This window comes from Eurosta solidaginis, chromosome 4 (genome assembly GCF_040869045.1).
Source record: "Eurosta solidaginis isolate ZX-2024a chromosome 4, ASM4086904v1, whole genome shotgun sequence".
Lineage (NCBI taxonomy): Eukaryota > Metazoa > Arthropoda > Insecta > Diptera > Tephritidae > Eurosta > Eurosta solidaginis.
This window is the reverse complement of record NC_090322.1, coordinates 32,102,121-32,115,962: the sequence shown is the minus strand read 5'-3', so window position 1 is coordinate 32,115,962 and position 13,842 is coordinate 32,102,121. Positions and strand designations below refer to the sequence as shown.

The 13,842-nt window shown below is 37.0% G+C and overlaps 1 protein-coding gene across 5 annotated transcripts in view; it reads right to left on the bottom strand.

The window, feature by feature from the left end:
- raskol (Ras GTPase-activating protein raskol) overlaps window positions 1–13,842 on the bottom strand; it is a 536,164-nt gene that overhangs the window by 376,086 nt on the left and 146,236 nt on the right. For 4 of the 5 annotated variants that reach the window (XM_067781161.1, XM_067781168.1, XM_067781160.1 and 1 more), the window contains exons 3-4: window positions 2,551–2,663; window positions 310–336 (exon numbers count right to left, since the gene is read on the bottom strand). In XM_067781161.1, coding sequence (XP_067637262.1) covers window positions 310–336; window positions 2,551–2,663 — 140 coding nt within the window. The remainder of the gene's footprint in view (window positions 1–309; window positions 337–2,550; window positions 2,664–13,842) is intronic. The other variant, XM_067781163.1, reaches the window with a different exon arrangement.

Genomic DNA, 13,842 nt, shown 5'->3' with positions numbered 1-13,842 from the left:
CTGCACGGCGAATTGGTTGATTTCGCCTGGCCACCACCTGGTATGGATTCGCCTTGGTGCGTCTTATTATTTTTTGAGCAACGACTCTGTAGGAACACAGTCGGTTAAATACCAGTGATAACAGTGACTGTATTTATACGTTTTATGAATGGAAAAAAACATTTCTTGAGTGTAATTTGACATGGATATTTTGGTTTACTTTAGAGCTGCATACGGCTCTTAAACGCATACGAATTAAACTTAAAAGGCGTAAAAATTTTAAATTCACACAAAAAATATGTCCAATACTAACTCAAAAATTTCACCCACCTCTTTTTTGGGTGTAGCCGGAAATATCTACAAGTTACACACACAAGTTTTAGCACAATTTGTGTGTTATTTTTTGTGTATTACAGTTATTAATTGTGATATGTGGTATATGATGAGTTTTTAGTTTGGTGATTTAGGTGCAGAGAGGAGAGAAAGAGAGAAGATAGCAATAATTTATTATCAGTTAAGCAGTGATTGATTATTGGGGATCCTAGGACTAAATACTAAAAAATATACATAGACTAGAGTACCAGACTTTGTTCTGCGAAAATTGGTTTGCCTACATTTCAAAAATGAGCCTTGCTCCATTCGCCTCTACTTTATCCTCCATTTCTTTCTTATTCTTGTTCATCTCTTATTGCGACCCCATTCACCACTCCAACTACTACTTAAACTCCCATTCCTACTCTCACACCCACTCTTAGGTTGGGTTGAACCTTACCTGCCTTCCCAGACATAGATGATGCATTCAATAATATAGAAACCAGCGCTTTTGTCAAATCCCTCCAAAGTGCCGAAGTATACAGCCACATATGCGGTTGAACACAATCAATGCTAAAGAAAAGAACTATACAGGCAGACATGAGCTCGGTGACAACAACTTGAAACGTGGAAAGAGGAACACCCTAGGGTGGTACTCTCTCCGCACTACTGTGGATTGTAGCACTGAACGAGATACTGCTCGTGCTTTATAAGAATACCGTAAAGGTAGGTAAATATGCGGATGGCGTGGTTATCGTAGTTTCGGAAGCTTTTCCGACTATATAAAGCGAAAACCTACAGGTAGCGCTTAGCAGTCGATATAAGTGGTCGGCATCGAGCGCCCCTAATATTAGCTAAACCAAGACAGCACTGATACTCTTCAGCAACAGAACCAAAATATCTACATTTCGCCTGTCTCACTTAACGGCACAGAGTACGCGCTTTCAACAAGCTTAAGTACTTTGGAGGTGAAATAGACAACAATAAACTGGAAATTCAATATTGAAAGAATAGTAGAGAAGACGTACATCGCCGGTACTCGTGCTAGAGACTAGTAGCAGAAACTGAGGTTTAAGACCAAAACGTATGATACGGGGTGATAGTGTAGTGACCAACCCTGAAAAAGCTAAACAACATTAAAGAACTAACAAAGTACAACGGTCAGCCTGTGCAGGAGTAACAGAAGCACTTAGGTCGTGTCCAACGGACGCGTTAGATGTTATTCTTAACCAGCTGCCACTTGACCTCTACATACGGCTTACAGCTACTACCTCTGCTATCAGATTTAGGGAATCTAGATGCTGGAACGGGAAGCGGTATACTAGGAAGACTACCTCCTTCTTACATGCGGAATCATAACCTGCGAGCTACCTTGAGTTGAGAGTCGTTTCCAATATTTTGGCACGCGCACATATTCAGACTTTTTAAAAAATTGTATACCCAGCTGCACTTGTACACAGGGTATTATAACTTTGATTGGATAACGGTTGGTTGTACAGGTATAAAGGAATCGGGATAGATATAGACTTCCATATAACAAAATCATCAGTATCGAGAACAAATTTTATTAAGCCATGTCCGTCTGTTCGTCCGTTAACACGATAACTTAGCAAATATTTAGATAACTTCACCAAATTCGGTATACGGGCTTATCTGGACCCAGAATAGATTGGTATTGAAAATGAGCGAAATCGGCCGATAACGACGCCAACTTTTTCTATATCGAAAATTAAGAAAAATGGAAAATATGAGACAATTCAAAAACGGATACTGCTAAGACGATGCAATTCGGTATGTAGATTGGTTTTATGACCCAAAACACAATTTCCAAAAAAAAAATTGAATATGGGCGTGGCACCACTAACATTTAGAAGTAGACAATTTGGAAGCTTAGCAAGCCGGAAATAAAAAGCCGTTAAAGATATTACATTGAAATTTGGCAGAGACACTATCCTTGCCAAAAATATAAAGACTGAGTGAAGATAATCAAAATCGGTTAAAGACCACGCCCACTTTTCCTAAAGGTCTTATAACGCAGCCTTATAGCACTATTAACCACACAAAGCAAACAACAACAGCGTTTCAAGTGCACAGCTGGGTATGTAATGTTCGGTTTCACCCGAAATTAGACTATCTTACTTGTTCTTCTTAAGAATTGTAATTAATTAGTTATTGGCCTATTTTATATAAGTAGGTACTAATTTATATAGCGATAATATGGTTCAATGATAATTTTTTGTCATAAAAAATTGTTCTTACCGAAATCTCCTCACTACAGTATGCCGTAAATGATTGCTCATCCTGTTGCAGGACACAGTAGAGTGGACTCCATGGTAAGGTTTTTTGTTTGCGTGTGAGTTCGCCTTCTGATTCTGGAAAAATGAGAAAATGTTTCATTACCAAATTAAAAATTAAATTAAATAAAGATAAGGCAAATATGACAACGTCTTTTGCTAAACCGTGATTCCTGCAAAAATTGTTGGATCATGTGGTCCACTTATGTCATACTGGATCACTCCATGGATTACTCTGATGTAATGCTGAGCTGGAGTATATGGTCCAGTCCTAGCATATCTCAACGTTAATTGTGTCATACTGGGTACTCGATGGATTACTCTGATGTAATGAGCTAGAGTATATGGTCCAGTCCTATGACATCGCAATGTTAATTGGACCATATTTTTTGTATGAATTGTAGTTAATTTTGGAGCACTCGATTGGTCCATAGCGAGTACTCCATACATGCATACATGGAGTACTCGCTATTTTTGCAGGGATAGTGTAAGATTTCGTTTTTAGGTTAGTATGAATTGGTCAGTCAATAAGACCTCACATAGACTGAATGTGTCGATAGTGTTACCAGTATATGTTTGACAATCAAACGTACGAACCCCAAACAGGTGCCAGGACTTCTGTTATAGAATACCTCCGTCCTCTTGGCAAATATATGAGTTTTCTAGGAACTGGCTCAATTGCTGCCTCCAGACCTGGCAACTCTGCCGCCCCTAATATCTGGAGCCTTGACCTGGCGAGCGCAGGACACGAACACAGAACGTGCTCAACAGTTTCTTCGTGCAGTTCGCACTTCCTACATCTGCTGTTACTGACGAGGCATAACTTCTAAGCATGTGACGGCAGAAGGCAGTGTCCAGCTAGTATGCCCAAAGTGAGTCTTAAGTCTCCTCTCTTCAGAGAAATTGTCCACTTTGTAAGTCTAAGGAGCGAGCGTTGCGCCCTCCTTTGCCAACTTATCGGCCTTTTCGTTACCTCTTTTTGTTTTTATCATTTTTGTTAGGCATTTGCCGCTTATGATGACTGAAGCGTCATCTGCATAGCCGTAAGTCTGACTCGTCCTCCGTCGAGCCGCCTAAGCAATTGGTGGGTAACCAGCGTCCACAGCATTGGTGATAAAACCCCATCCGACAGCGTTCCTCTGTTTACAGATTTTGTTTCCTCGCATAGATCCCAATACGACGTAAAAATTCTGCAGCTTAACATAGAGCCGATCCAATTTGTTATGGCCGGATTAACTTCAATCGAGTTGAGACTCGTCATTGCTCGTCTCGAGGCATTGTTGAAAGCTCAGACTAGAAAACAATATTTTAAGACTTGCTAAATATAACCAAATTTTGTGAATTAAAAATTAAAAAAAATCAAAAATTACTTTCAATTTAATTTGTTAAATAATTCACTCAAGAAATTAATTAAATAATTCACATAATTCACCGTAATGCTTCACATAAGCAAGTAATAAATGCTTGTTGGCAGTTCTAAGTTGCGCCATCTGACGGTAGAAGCCACAAGCTGTGAGTTGATACGCTGACTGCACTAGCACATACATGAACCATATTTCAACAGGCAACTGGTATAACTGGTATAAAAATACCAGTGGGATATTTTTGCCAGTTTCTTAGGCGCAATTGGAACGTATTTTCTTGTGTACTGTGGTTGAAAGTATTTTTGAATAATATCAGAGAATTTGTACACAATGAGAAGGAGTTTTTGCTAGATTCCAACTTTTTGCATGTGAACACGTCTTGTACTTCACCACACACAATCCAATTTCAATGTTAACCTGTTAACAGCAGAAATTTCTCTGTCAACAGTTTCAGCTGGTATTAATATTATTTGATTTTCTCTAAGATGCTTTCTTTGTGGGAATATAGGTAGAATTACGCGTACGTCGACCTATAGTTGATCGTCTTGTTGGTGGCATTTTGATGCATAAGATGAAATTATTGAAAAAATCTTTTTTAACTATGTTTTCTTGCACTGAACACACTTAAAATCACTTTTTAAATTAATAATAGTTGGAGAAATGTAGAGCGTTTTCTACATCTATGTATATGCCAAATCAATAGGCAAACGAAATTTGGTTTTTAAATAGCTTTATTTTGTCGTAACTCTTTGACGATTACAAATTCAATGATCTTAGATGCTAAGAAAAAATTCAATTAAGGCAGCAGAATTTATGTTTAGGAATTTTCCATGGAAAAGTCCTGCTATTTTATGTTGACAAAATAAGCGATGAGTGCGAAGAGTATATAGGCAAAGTAATATTAGTGCGGGTGAGTGTGCATTATGTTGCTGCAGTGGGAGTGGGAGTGCAGTGCATTGAGGAATATGCGATAATAGCAAAATGATAAAAAAAAGCGGAAAACAAAAGCGAAGACGGTGACGTTACGTTGTACAACAAAAGCATGAATGCGTGCGATGAGTGGGAGTGTGTGTTTGTATGTATGCAAATTATTAACTTAACGAAGATATGTTGGAAAGGCAGGCGTGAACAATAGTTACCATCAGAAGAAAGTGATTGATAAACATTTGCATTTGGACAGGTTCATCTGTTTAACATTTGTATGCTGTCAATGAAATTAACTTGTAATAGGTTGGATCGATTTTTTTCGTTAGGTCGGACCGAAATGTAAACTTTTTTTTTTAAATTTTGAATTTTTTCTAAAAAAAAATCATAACTCAAGAATGTCTAAACCGATTTGGTATTTCAAAATCAACTAACCATCATCTCTCCTTCCTGTATCTTTCCTAAAAATTTCATGGCAAGCTGTCGAGCCGCTCTCGAGTTATGGAGTGACAATCAAAATGTACACTTCTTTTTATATATATAGATAAAAAATCAAAGCGTATATTTACAAAGTTACTAAAATAAGGCCTACATTCAACTCTACACATCTTTGTGTAATAGTGAGAACTAAAATATAAGCGGAATTGCGCCCAAATTTTTTTTTTATTTTATACGCTGTATTGCTTTTATTTTTATTTGAGGTTTTGTTGATAAAAACGGCGGAATTTTAACGTAAATACATTAAGGGCGATGAGTCCTAGTCGGGGTAACGAAATCTCGTTTTTGGAAATTTTGGTATATACGCGGTATTGCGTTTTGCGAATACGCGGTATTGCGCGCCAAGCGACGATATCTAATTTTTGTAATAAATAAAAGGTTTCTTTAGAGATCACAGTAATCGAATTGGCACTGTGAAAAATACAGATGGGAGCTACACTAATCAGCCGATAGAGACATGTAAGCTTTTACTTAAGTGACCCGAGGGCATGAGCACAAGTTCATGCAAGTGTACAAAAGCTTCTGGGCGCCGTCCACCAGGGAATGGCCAGAGCGATTGTCGCTTACGTCCAGAGTCACTGAACATTCCTTTAGCGGTGAGCTAATGTGAGAAGGCGACAAACTGGCTAGGCCTATCCGACAAATTCGGTTTAAGGGCTAGCTGGAGGATTTCATCGGCAGCGTCTGACCACCTTAAGCTGCGGCTGCAAGCGTGCCCCTGTCTTGAATCAAGCGTTGCGCTATATAAACACCGGACGCAATACACGCATTCAGGTCGACCACGTTGTGATATACGGATTGCATGTCACAAGTGCTTTAGATGCGCACACGATTCGAGGATCTAACATCGACTCGGATCACTTTCTCGCCGCCAAATAGGTACCCGCCTCTGCGCAGCTAAAAGCAAGGAACAAAAAATACAACAAAAGCTGTACATCGAAAGACTGCAATCGCAACAGACTGTCAATGATTTCGCCACTCGACCCTCACAACTGCTATCTTAGAGCACAAGTCAACCCGTTGGAATGCAGGAGCAGTAGTATTACTAAATCACTTCGTATCGCCGAGGAAAAACTGGTCACCGGCGACCACGGAAAAACAACAGTTACGCTGAAGAGTCTCGCGTTGCATCCGAAAGAAAAGACGCCGCCTACAGGGCGTTAAAAGCGAACGCATCAAGAAGAGTGTGTGAACGCTACCGCGAGATGAAAAAGGAAGCGAGACGCCTTTACAGCAAGAAAAAGGCAGAGGCAAAAAGGCGTGGGTGCGAGGAACTTGAGCTGCTGGCCACCAGGAACAACGCCCACAAATTTTACCAAAACAATTGGCGACATACAGAAGGTTTTAAACCCGTGCCCTATTCTTGTAAAAACGAAATGGCGACTCGGTAACCGATGTTCAGTACTAAGATTGTGAAGGGAACACTTCTCAGATGGAATTAATCCCCCATCTGAATATGATGAAGTCAGAATAGCAATAGCCAAGGTGCATGCATCAGCTTATTTGGTCGGACGAGTGCATGCCAGGCAATTGGAATGTAATGGAGTGTTCTGTTCTGCACATGTCACTCTGTTGATTATTTTCAGCTCTCTCGTGTGATTGTGTGTACCTTTCAAAAAAAATATTTTCCACTGAATAAGGAAAATGGTGCCATTCACTACAAATAGAGCCATTTTGCTCCAGGTGACCTATTTCTATAATTAGAGTTTAAGAGTGCATCATGAGGGCAACGTTTTTTTCTGAAAAGAAAAGGTCTTTAGTGTTCTTTTCCGAGTCTACAAGAAGGGGATCCTGCAAACTGTGCCAACTATCTCGGAATCAGCCTTCTTAGCATAGTTAAGCGTATTGTGGGAAAGATTGAAGCCCACCGTCGGTTGATTGGAACCTATCAATGCGACTTCACACAAAATTATGCACACTTGGTTGGCAGAAGATCTAGAACAACCTTCGGGGCAAAAAATTTTCGATAATCAATGTTAATATTGAGAAAATTATAACTTGTGCTTTATTAGGACTCCAGATTCGAATACGAGCTCAAGGCTCATGACAATAATTTTTATGATAATTTTTTTTTTAATCTTTCTATAATTGAAATTTTTTTTATAGATACATACATCCATTTTCATGCGCAGCTATGTCCGGTGTTAAAAAAAATTTTCTTCTATTCCAAATTATAAAAAAAATTTTTTTTTTTTCAATCATAAAAAAAAAAATTATTATCATAAACATTATTGTCATAGGCATTGATAATGATTGATTTTTTTAATTTTCCTATAATTAAAATTTTTTTATAGACACATCGATTTTCATGCGCAGCTATGGCTGGTGTTATAAAAAAAATGTCTTCTATTCCAAATTAAAAAAAAAAATTTTCAATCAAAATTATTGCCATAGGCATTGATTACGATAATTTTTTTTTTTTTAATTTTTCTATAATTGAAATTTAAATATAACATTTTTTTTTTTCAATCATAAAAAACAAACTCAAAAAACCGCGAAAAAATCTGCATAAAATATTGGAAATATTCGAAATTTTTTTTAAAGCGTTTGTCAGATTGCTTTGCCTGGTTTAAATTACACGATTCATGAAAAAAATTTTGAACTATCGAAGAAAATAAAAAAAAATACAATTGATAAAACTTGCGAAAAAAAATTTAAATTAAGAAAAAAATTTCAATTCGACTTCTTATTGATATGCAAATAATTTTCTTCTCCAAACATTTCTTACAACAAACCTACATACATATACACACGTCCACAAAAAGCATAAATTTAGCCCAAATGTGAAGCAGGTCGAAGTATTTACATCAAAATTTGTTGCTTTTTGCATGTTTTTTTTTGCATTCATTCAACGCATAAACACAATTTGACAGTTGACTGCTTACAAATGCCAACGAAAAATGTTTCCTGTTTACAAGTTGTGCCAGAAAATCAAAAAAAAAAAAAAAATAATAAAATGAGAAAATTAAAAACACCAAAAGCTCAACCCATTGTAATTCAGCTACGAGGCAGACAAATAGGCAGTCAAGTCTGCCAGACAAGCGTTCATATGATGAGCTCCGATGCCGCCAGCTGTGAAAGCTCAAAAAATTGTATGCCAAAAGTATTAGAACGACTATTAAAATCGAACGGGCAAATATTGTGCGTGCAATTCGTCTTTTGCAAATTTTTTATTTAGAAAATATTTGAGTGTTCTTTCGACTTTTATGGCGTTCATTTCTAATTTAACGTTTAGGAATTTTGATTTGTAGGGCGATAAAAGTTGATTGCTTGAACACTGTGCACATTTGTAGGATTATGAACTTTTTTCTCAAAATTGTTTATTTTATTTTATTATTATTTTTTTTTTCAAATAAATTGTTTTTAAATAGATATTTATTGTGCCATGATTTGTGGTCTGTAAGTTTGTAAACAGTTTCTTTTTATATGCGCAATTTTCAAATGTAGGTTCATTTAACTTTATTAATAAGTCATATACAGTGGCGGTGAAAAATAAATGACAACAAATTTTGATCAAATTGTACATATTTCTGCCGAGTCTCAGACAGCGGATCTTCATAATCCCACAAAGCCATAAATCGGGCATTTCGGAATAGGTACAGACATAACAAAATCCAGAAAGGCAATATACAAATAACATATCTCGAAAAGGCTAAATCCTGGCCTAAAAGCCTTCCAAATATGGCTCATAGAAATTTCATAACAGAAACAAATATACACAAGAACCAGGGGCTTCTAAAATCCTGACAAAATATAGAAATCATTTTTATGAAAATTATTGGAATATGTGGGGGATCTGTGTATAGATTGCGCTTTATCGCTTTAGGACTTGGTCATGTCTGGAATATGTGTAGTTGGAATTTGGATAATGCTGGGAGTGAGATTCCAAGCTGCCACTCCAGCGTAGTCAGATTGCGTCTGCTATATAACTATGCAAATATATTTTCGAAAAGGCTAGGCATCGGACAGAACGTGTAAGAACCAGTTTGAATAAAATCCTGGATTGTAGCAAAATAAAACTATTATTCGGAATTGATTCTGTAAACAAACCCGTATGATTCCAAAATGGTCACAAAATGAACCCAAAATAGCCCTGGAAGCAGTACTAGCATGATTCCAAATCTACACAATCTGAACGCGAATCAAAACCTTACGGCATCTCAAAAAACCCCAAATGATTCCGATATTTTCGAAACACTCAGAGTTATATCGATTTATAAAAACATTTTTTGCTATATTTAATTAGCGAAGCAGGCTCATATTGCTTTATACAATTGAACAAGTTCTGTTGAGCACGCCTAAACCTATTCTCCGCAATTTGGAAACATATTGTATATTACTAAGTACCTTATTGTATATAAAAGAAATAGCAAGACATTTTCCAAGCGTTCGGTGGGGCATTCATATCTAAGTGGATGAAGGCATCTGCCTTCGAAACAGCATGCATGTAGGAGATTTCGAGTTCGAAACTCAGCTTCCCAAAAGCTGGCTGATGAAGAAGTAAAATTCAGAAACATGTCCTAGTTATCATCACCGTGTGCAAAGTTTGTAATTTTTCTCTAATATCAATAACAAAAAGCAATTTTCTTTCTATATATCGCTTTCCCTCCCATAACTCCAAAAAACCCTACATATAGTTCTTTATTGGCGACCGTTGCGATGTGGTAATAGCGTACTCGTCTGTCACACCGGGGACCTGGGTTTAAGGCTCCGTAAAAACAACATCAAAATAGTTTAGAAAACGTTTTTCTTGGCAGTGGTTTGGAAAGCACTCCGCGTGTATTTCTGCCATGAAGAGGTTCTCAGCAAAAAATCAACTGCCTAGCCATTTGGAGTCGGCCTAAAACATGTTTGTATGTAGGTCCCGTTCCAACTATTCGTAGGAGAAACTTAGAAGTAGCACGACACAAATTGGAAAAGAAGCTCGTCCTAAATCTTATCCGAGGTATATTGCACCAAGTCCTCTTTTTATGGCTCCTTACCTTTAATATTTTATATCGGTCTCGCAGTTCCCATATTTATGTTTCTTCTCTCTGTTCGTCTCTACATTTTAATCGCTCGCCCCTCTTTTTTTAGATTCATCTGCTTTATACTTTGGCGCTGCTTCTTTCTCCTAATCTCAATATCTCCCTTTGGTCCTTTTGCTATTCCCTTTCTCTCACTTTTTCCCTCTTTGTATCACATTTTTCTTACTGTTTATCTTTATCTTTGACGTTTCAGAGGTTTCTTAAAATCCTCTCGAGATTCCAACTTGATACGTGGAGAGTCAATTTACCACAGCGCCACCTATCGAGTAAATTTCGAAACACTTTCTATCAATAGTTATTGTGTATTTCAACTAAGAGCAAAATCGGTCCATTCATTGGATTTTTAGAAAGATTTCAATTTAAACCTCATCTATTGAGTGGATTTTCAAAAACCTCCACTCAATAACTTGTATATCAAAAAATCGTTTATATAATTCAGTTGCTGACTTTTATTTCATAAATATCTTTAAAATGCATTGCTGGAATTTGGTTTCGTTTCTCTTCTGGCTTCACTCTATTTCCGTCATGCTTCCGTTCTGCTTTCAGTTCTAGTTTTAGTACAGATTTCGCCTCCTGCTACAGTTCTCTTATCAGCTCGAGTTTTTTCTTTTCCGGTTTCCTTTACAAACCCGGATTCAGTTTTTTACTGAACTTCAGTTTTAATTCGCGTCCGGTTGCGAATCAGCTTACAACCATAGTTTTTGTCTCGTTCTCGGTTTCAGTTTCAGTTTTCAGTCCTAGCTTCAGTGTTGGCTTCGGCCTCAGTATTTATTTTGGTTTCGGTTTTGATATGAGTTCAAGTTTTGATTTTCGTTTCGGCCCGGTACAGTGGATCAATCTCGACTCAAATTTCCGATTCGCTTTGGTTCCAATTTTTATTCCGATTTCGATTTGAGTCCTGATTACAGTATCGGCTTCAGTTTCTAGTTTCGATCCCAGTACCACTTTCGGCCTTAGTTTTGGAGAAAAGGCCAAATGTATTTGAGAAATGGGCGAGATATGAACAAACGAATTTGGGAAAAGTACAAATATATTTCAGAAGAGGAAAATGTCTATGAGAAGTGGGCGAATCTTTGTGTGAAATGGTTAAATGAATTTGAGTTATGGGCAAATGAATTTGAAAAAGGGCAAATATATTTTTTGAAAATTATTTTATTAATGTTTTTGATCTGTTCTGAAACACATTTGTCCTTTCTCAAATGCTGTAAAGATGTCCCTTCATGTTAATCAAAGCTTTCTATCGGGAATTGTTTTTTGCACTCCCTGATGTATATATGTATCTTAATCTAGCATTTAAAATATGTACAAATTAATTTGTTGGTTAGTACGTGCCAGAATGACCGCACTGTATAATAGGACAACTTAAACCAATTTGTTTATTTTTTATGACAACAACAGCAACAAAAATATATACCTCATTCACAGGTAAGTTAATTCATAACAACGGTAATAGTTAAAAAAACTGAAAACCTTACGTTAGGTTGAACTGGTCAGCAAAGACCTCACATAGACTGAATGTGACCATATTATTACCAGAATTTGTTTGACGACCAAACGGAAACCCCCAATCAGGTGCAAAGACATATGTTATAGAATAACTCCGTCCTCTTCGCAAATATAGAAGATTTCTAGGACCCAGCTTAATTGTTGCCTCGAGATCTCGAACAAGGAGCTACAATAACTTAAAGACTGACAAATGAAACAAGTACAAAAACAACAACATCGCAACGCTACACCAGCTTCAACAATAAAAACAAGAAAAAAATTCCCAAAACTGAACGAAAGTCGTTAGAGTTTTAAAACTTGCATGTTGTTAAAGTCAAATTTATTGAACTACAAAACTGCGTGCTAAACAAATTTCTAAAAAGTTGAAAGTTTTGCGCCTAAATGAAATCTTGCAACCTCTCGATCGCCAACAGAAACACTTTTGAAAAATAAAGATCACCCTAATGTACATATGTAAATAAGCTAGCAGAACTAATTTTTATAAACCATCAAGCAAAAAAATATACATATGTAAAAAAAAGAGTATTCCACCACATAACCAATTATTTTAAGACACAGCTATATGTATGCGTGCGTAATGTACGTTACCGGTACTTTACAAAAACAATCGTTACTTTATGCTAATATGAGAGCATGGTAATAAAATCCGGCAATTTGCACAGACATGCATGAGCTACGATATAAAATCGTTTAAAGTAGGAAGAGAAAATAGAGATATGTTGGAAAGACGTGAAGAAGAAGGCAACAGAGCGTAACGCAGAATGGGCAGAGGAAAAGATGTTTTCTCCTCTTACTTACCCGTCAACCTAAAAAAAAATGAAAACTTTGGTCAGATCTAGAAAGCAGTGGGAAGCGTAGGTCCTAGGAAGTAGAACTTACGATTTCTCTCAGTTGTTTAGGAAGGGATTCCTCGCGAGTTCCGCCCAAACCCTGCGAGTCTCGACCCAAACAGCCGTTTCTGAACACCAATAGGCGTGTTGAGATTCCGAAAGCCGCTCCAGAGAAATTCGGCTCCCTTTGGGCATTTTTTTTATGATGGTGACTTTGATCATGTGGTCATACCAAATTCAAGACTCGATGATAGATAAATGCAAGTTGTGAAGAAATAAACTGGCTAGCCAAACAGAAAGACTCCAGCCGAACACCTTCTACCTGCATGAATACGATTTTGCCTCCAAAACGACAAATTTCTCTGTTTCTTCGCCCCACCTTAAGGAATACAAAAAAGTTGTGCACTTTTAAGAAGCTTGGAAGAAAAGTTTATTTCTTTTTAAGTTCGCAAAATATATGATCTCAAATAGTATCCATGAAATGTTTGCAAAAGTAAGTGAGCTCTCCATTGGAAATGATGGTTCTAAGGAAGGTACGATCACGTGGCCAATCTCCTATTAGATTTGGCTTAAAATATCAACCTAGCGATGGAGATCACAAAAGGTCTAAGCTCATTAGTCGGCGTAGGTCGCTAACATTTCCATTAAGGTGTGCCGTGCCTCAACTCGAATAAATCATCATTTACTGTTGTACTTGTAGTGCCTCTAGCTAGAGATATATCAATTTGCGCGCGCAAAAGAAGTGGCGCCTGTTAAGATGCTTTTCAAACACGTGTGGGTAGAGAACTAATAACCGTTGTTGGAAAATAATGCTAAAATTATTGCATAAATTAGCTGCTAATTGCCAAGCTAATTTGGGGGTATGAGGAATATTTCGTAGAATTAAATGAAAAACAGAAAAAATATATAAAAATAAAAAGTCTTTACATAACAGTTATAAGCCAAGATAAAAGCAGTAAAGGCGGTACATCTTATTATAATAGCGGCAATCTTTTGAAAGGGAGTTGCAAAAAGCACTCAGTGTATTCTTAAAAAAGATGTAAAACAATCACTAACTTGAGTTAATAAACGGCGTTGAATCAATTCGATTTTACAAAGGGGAGAATTG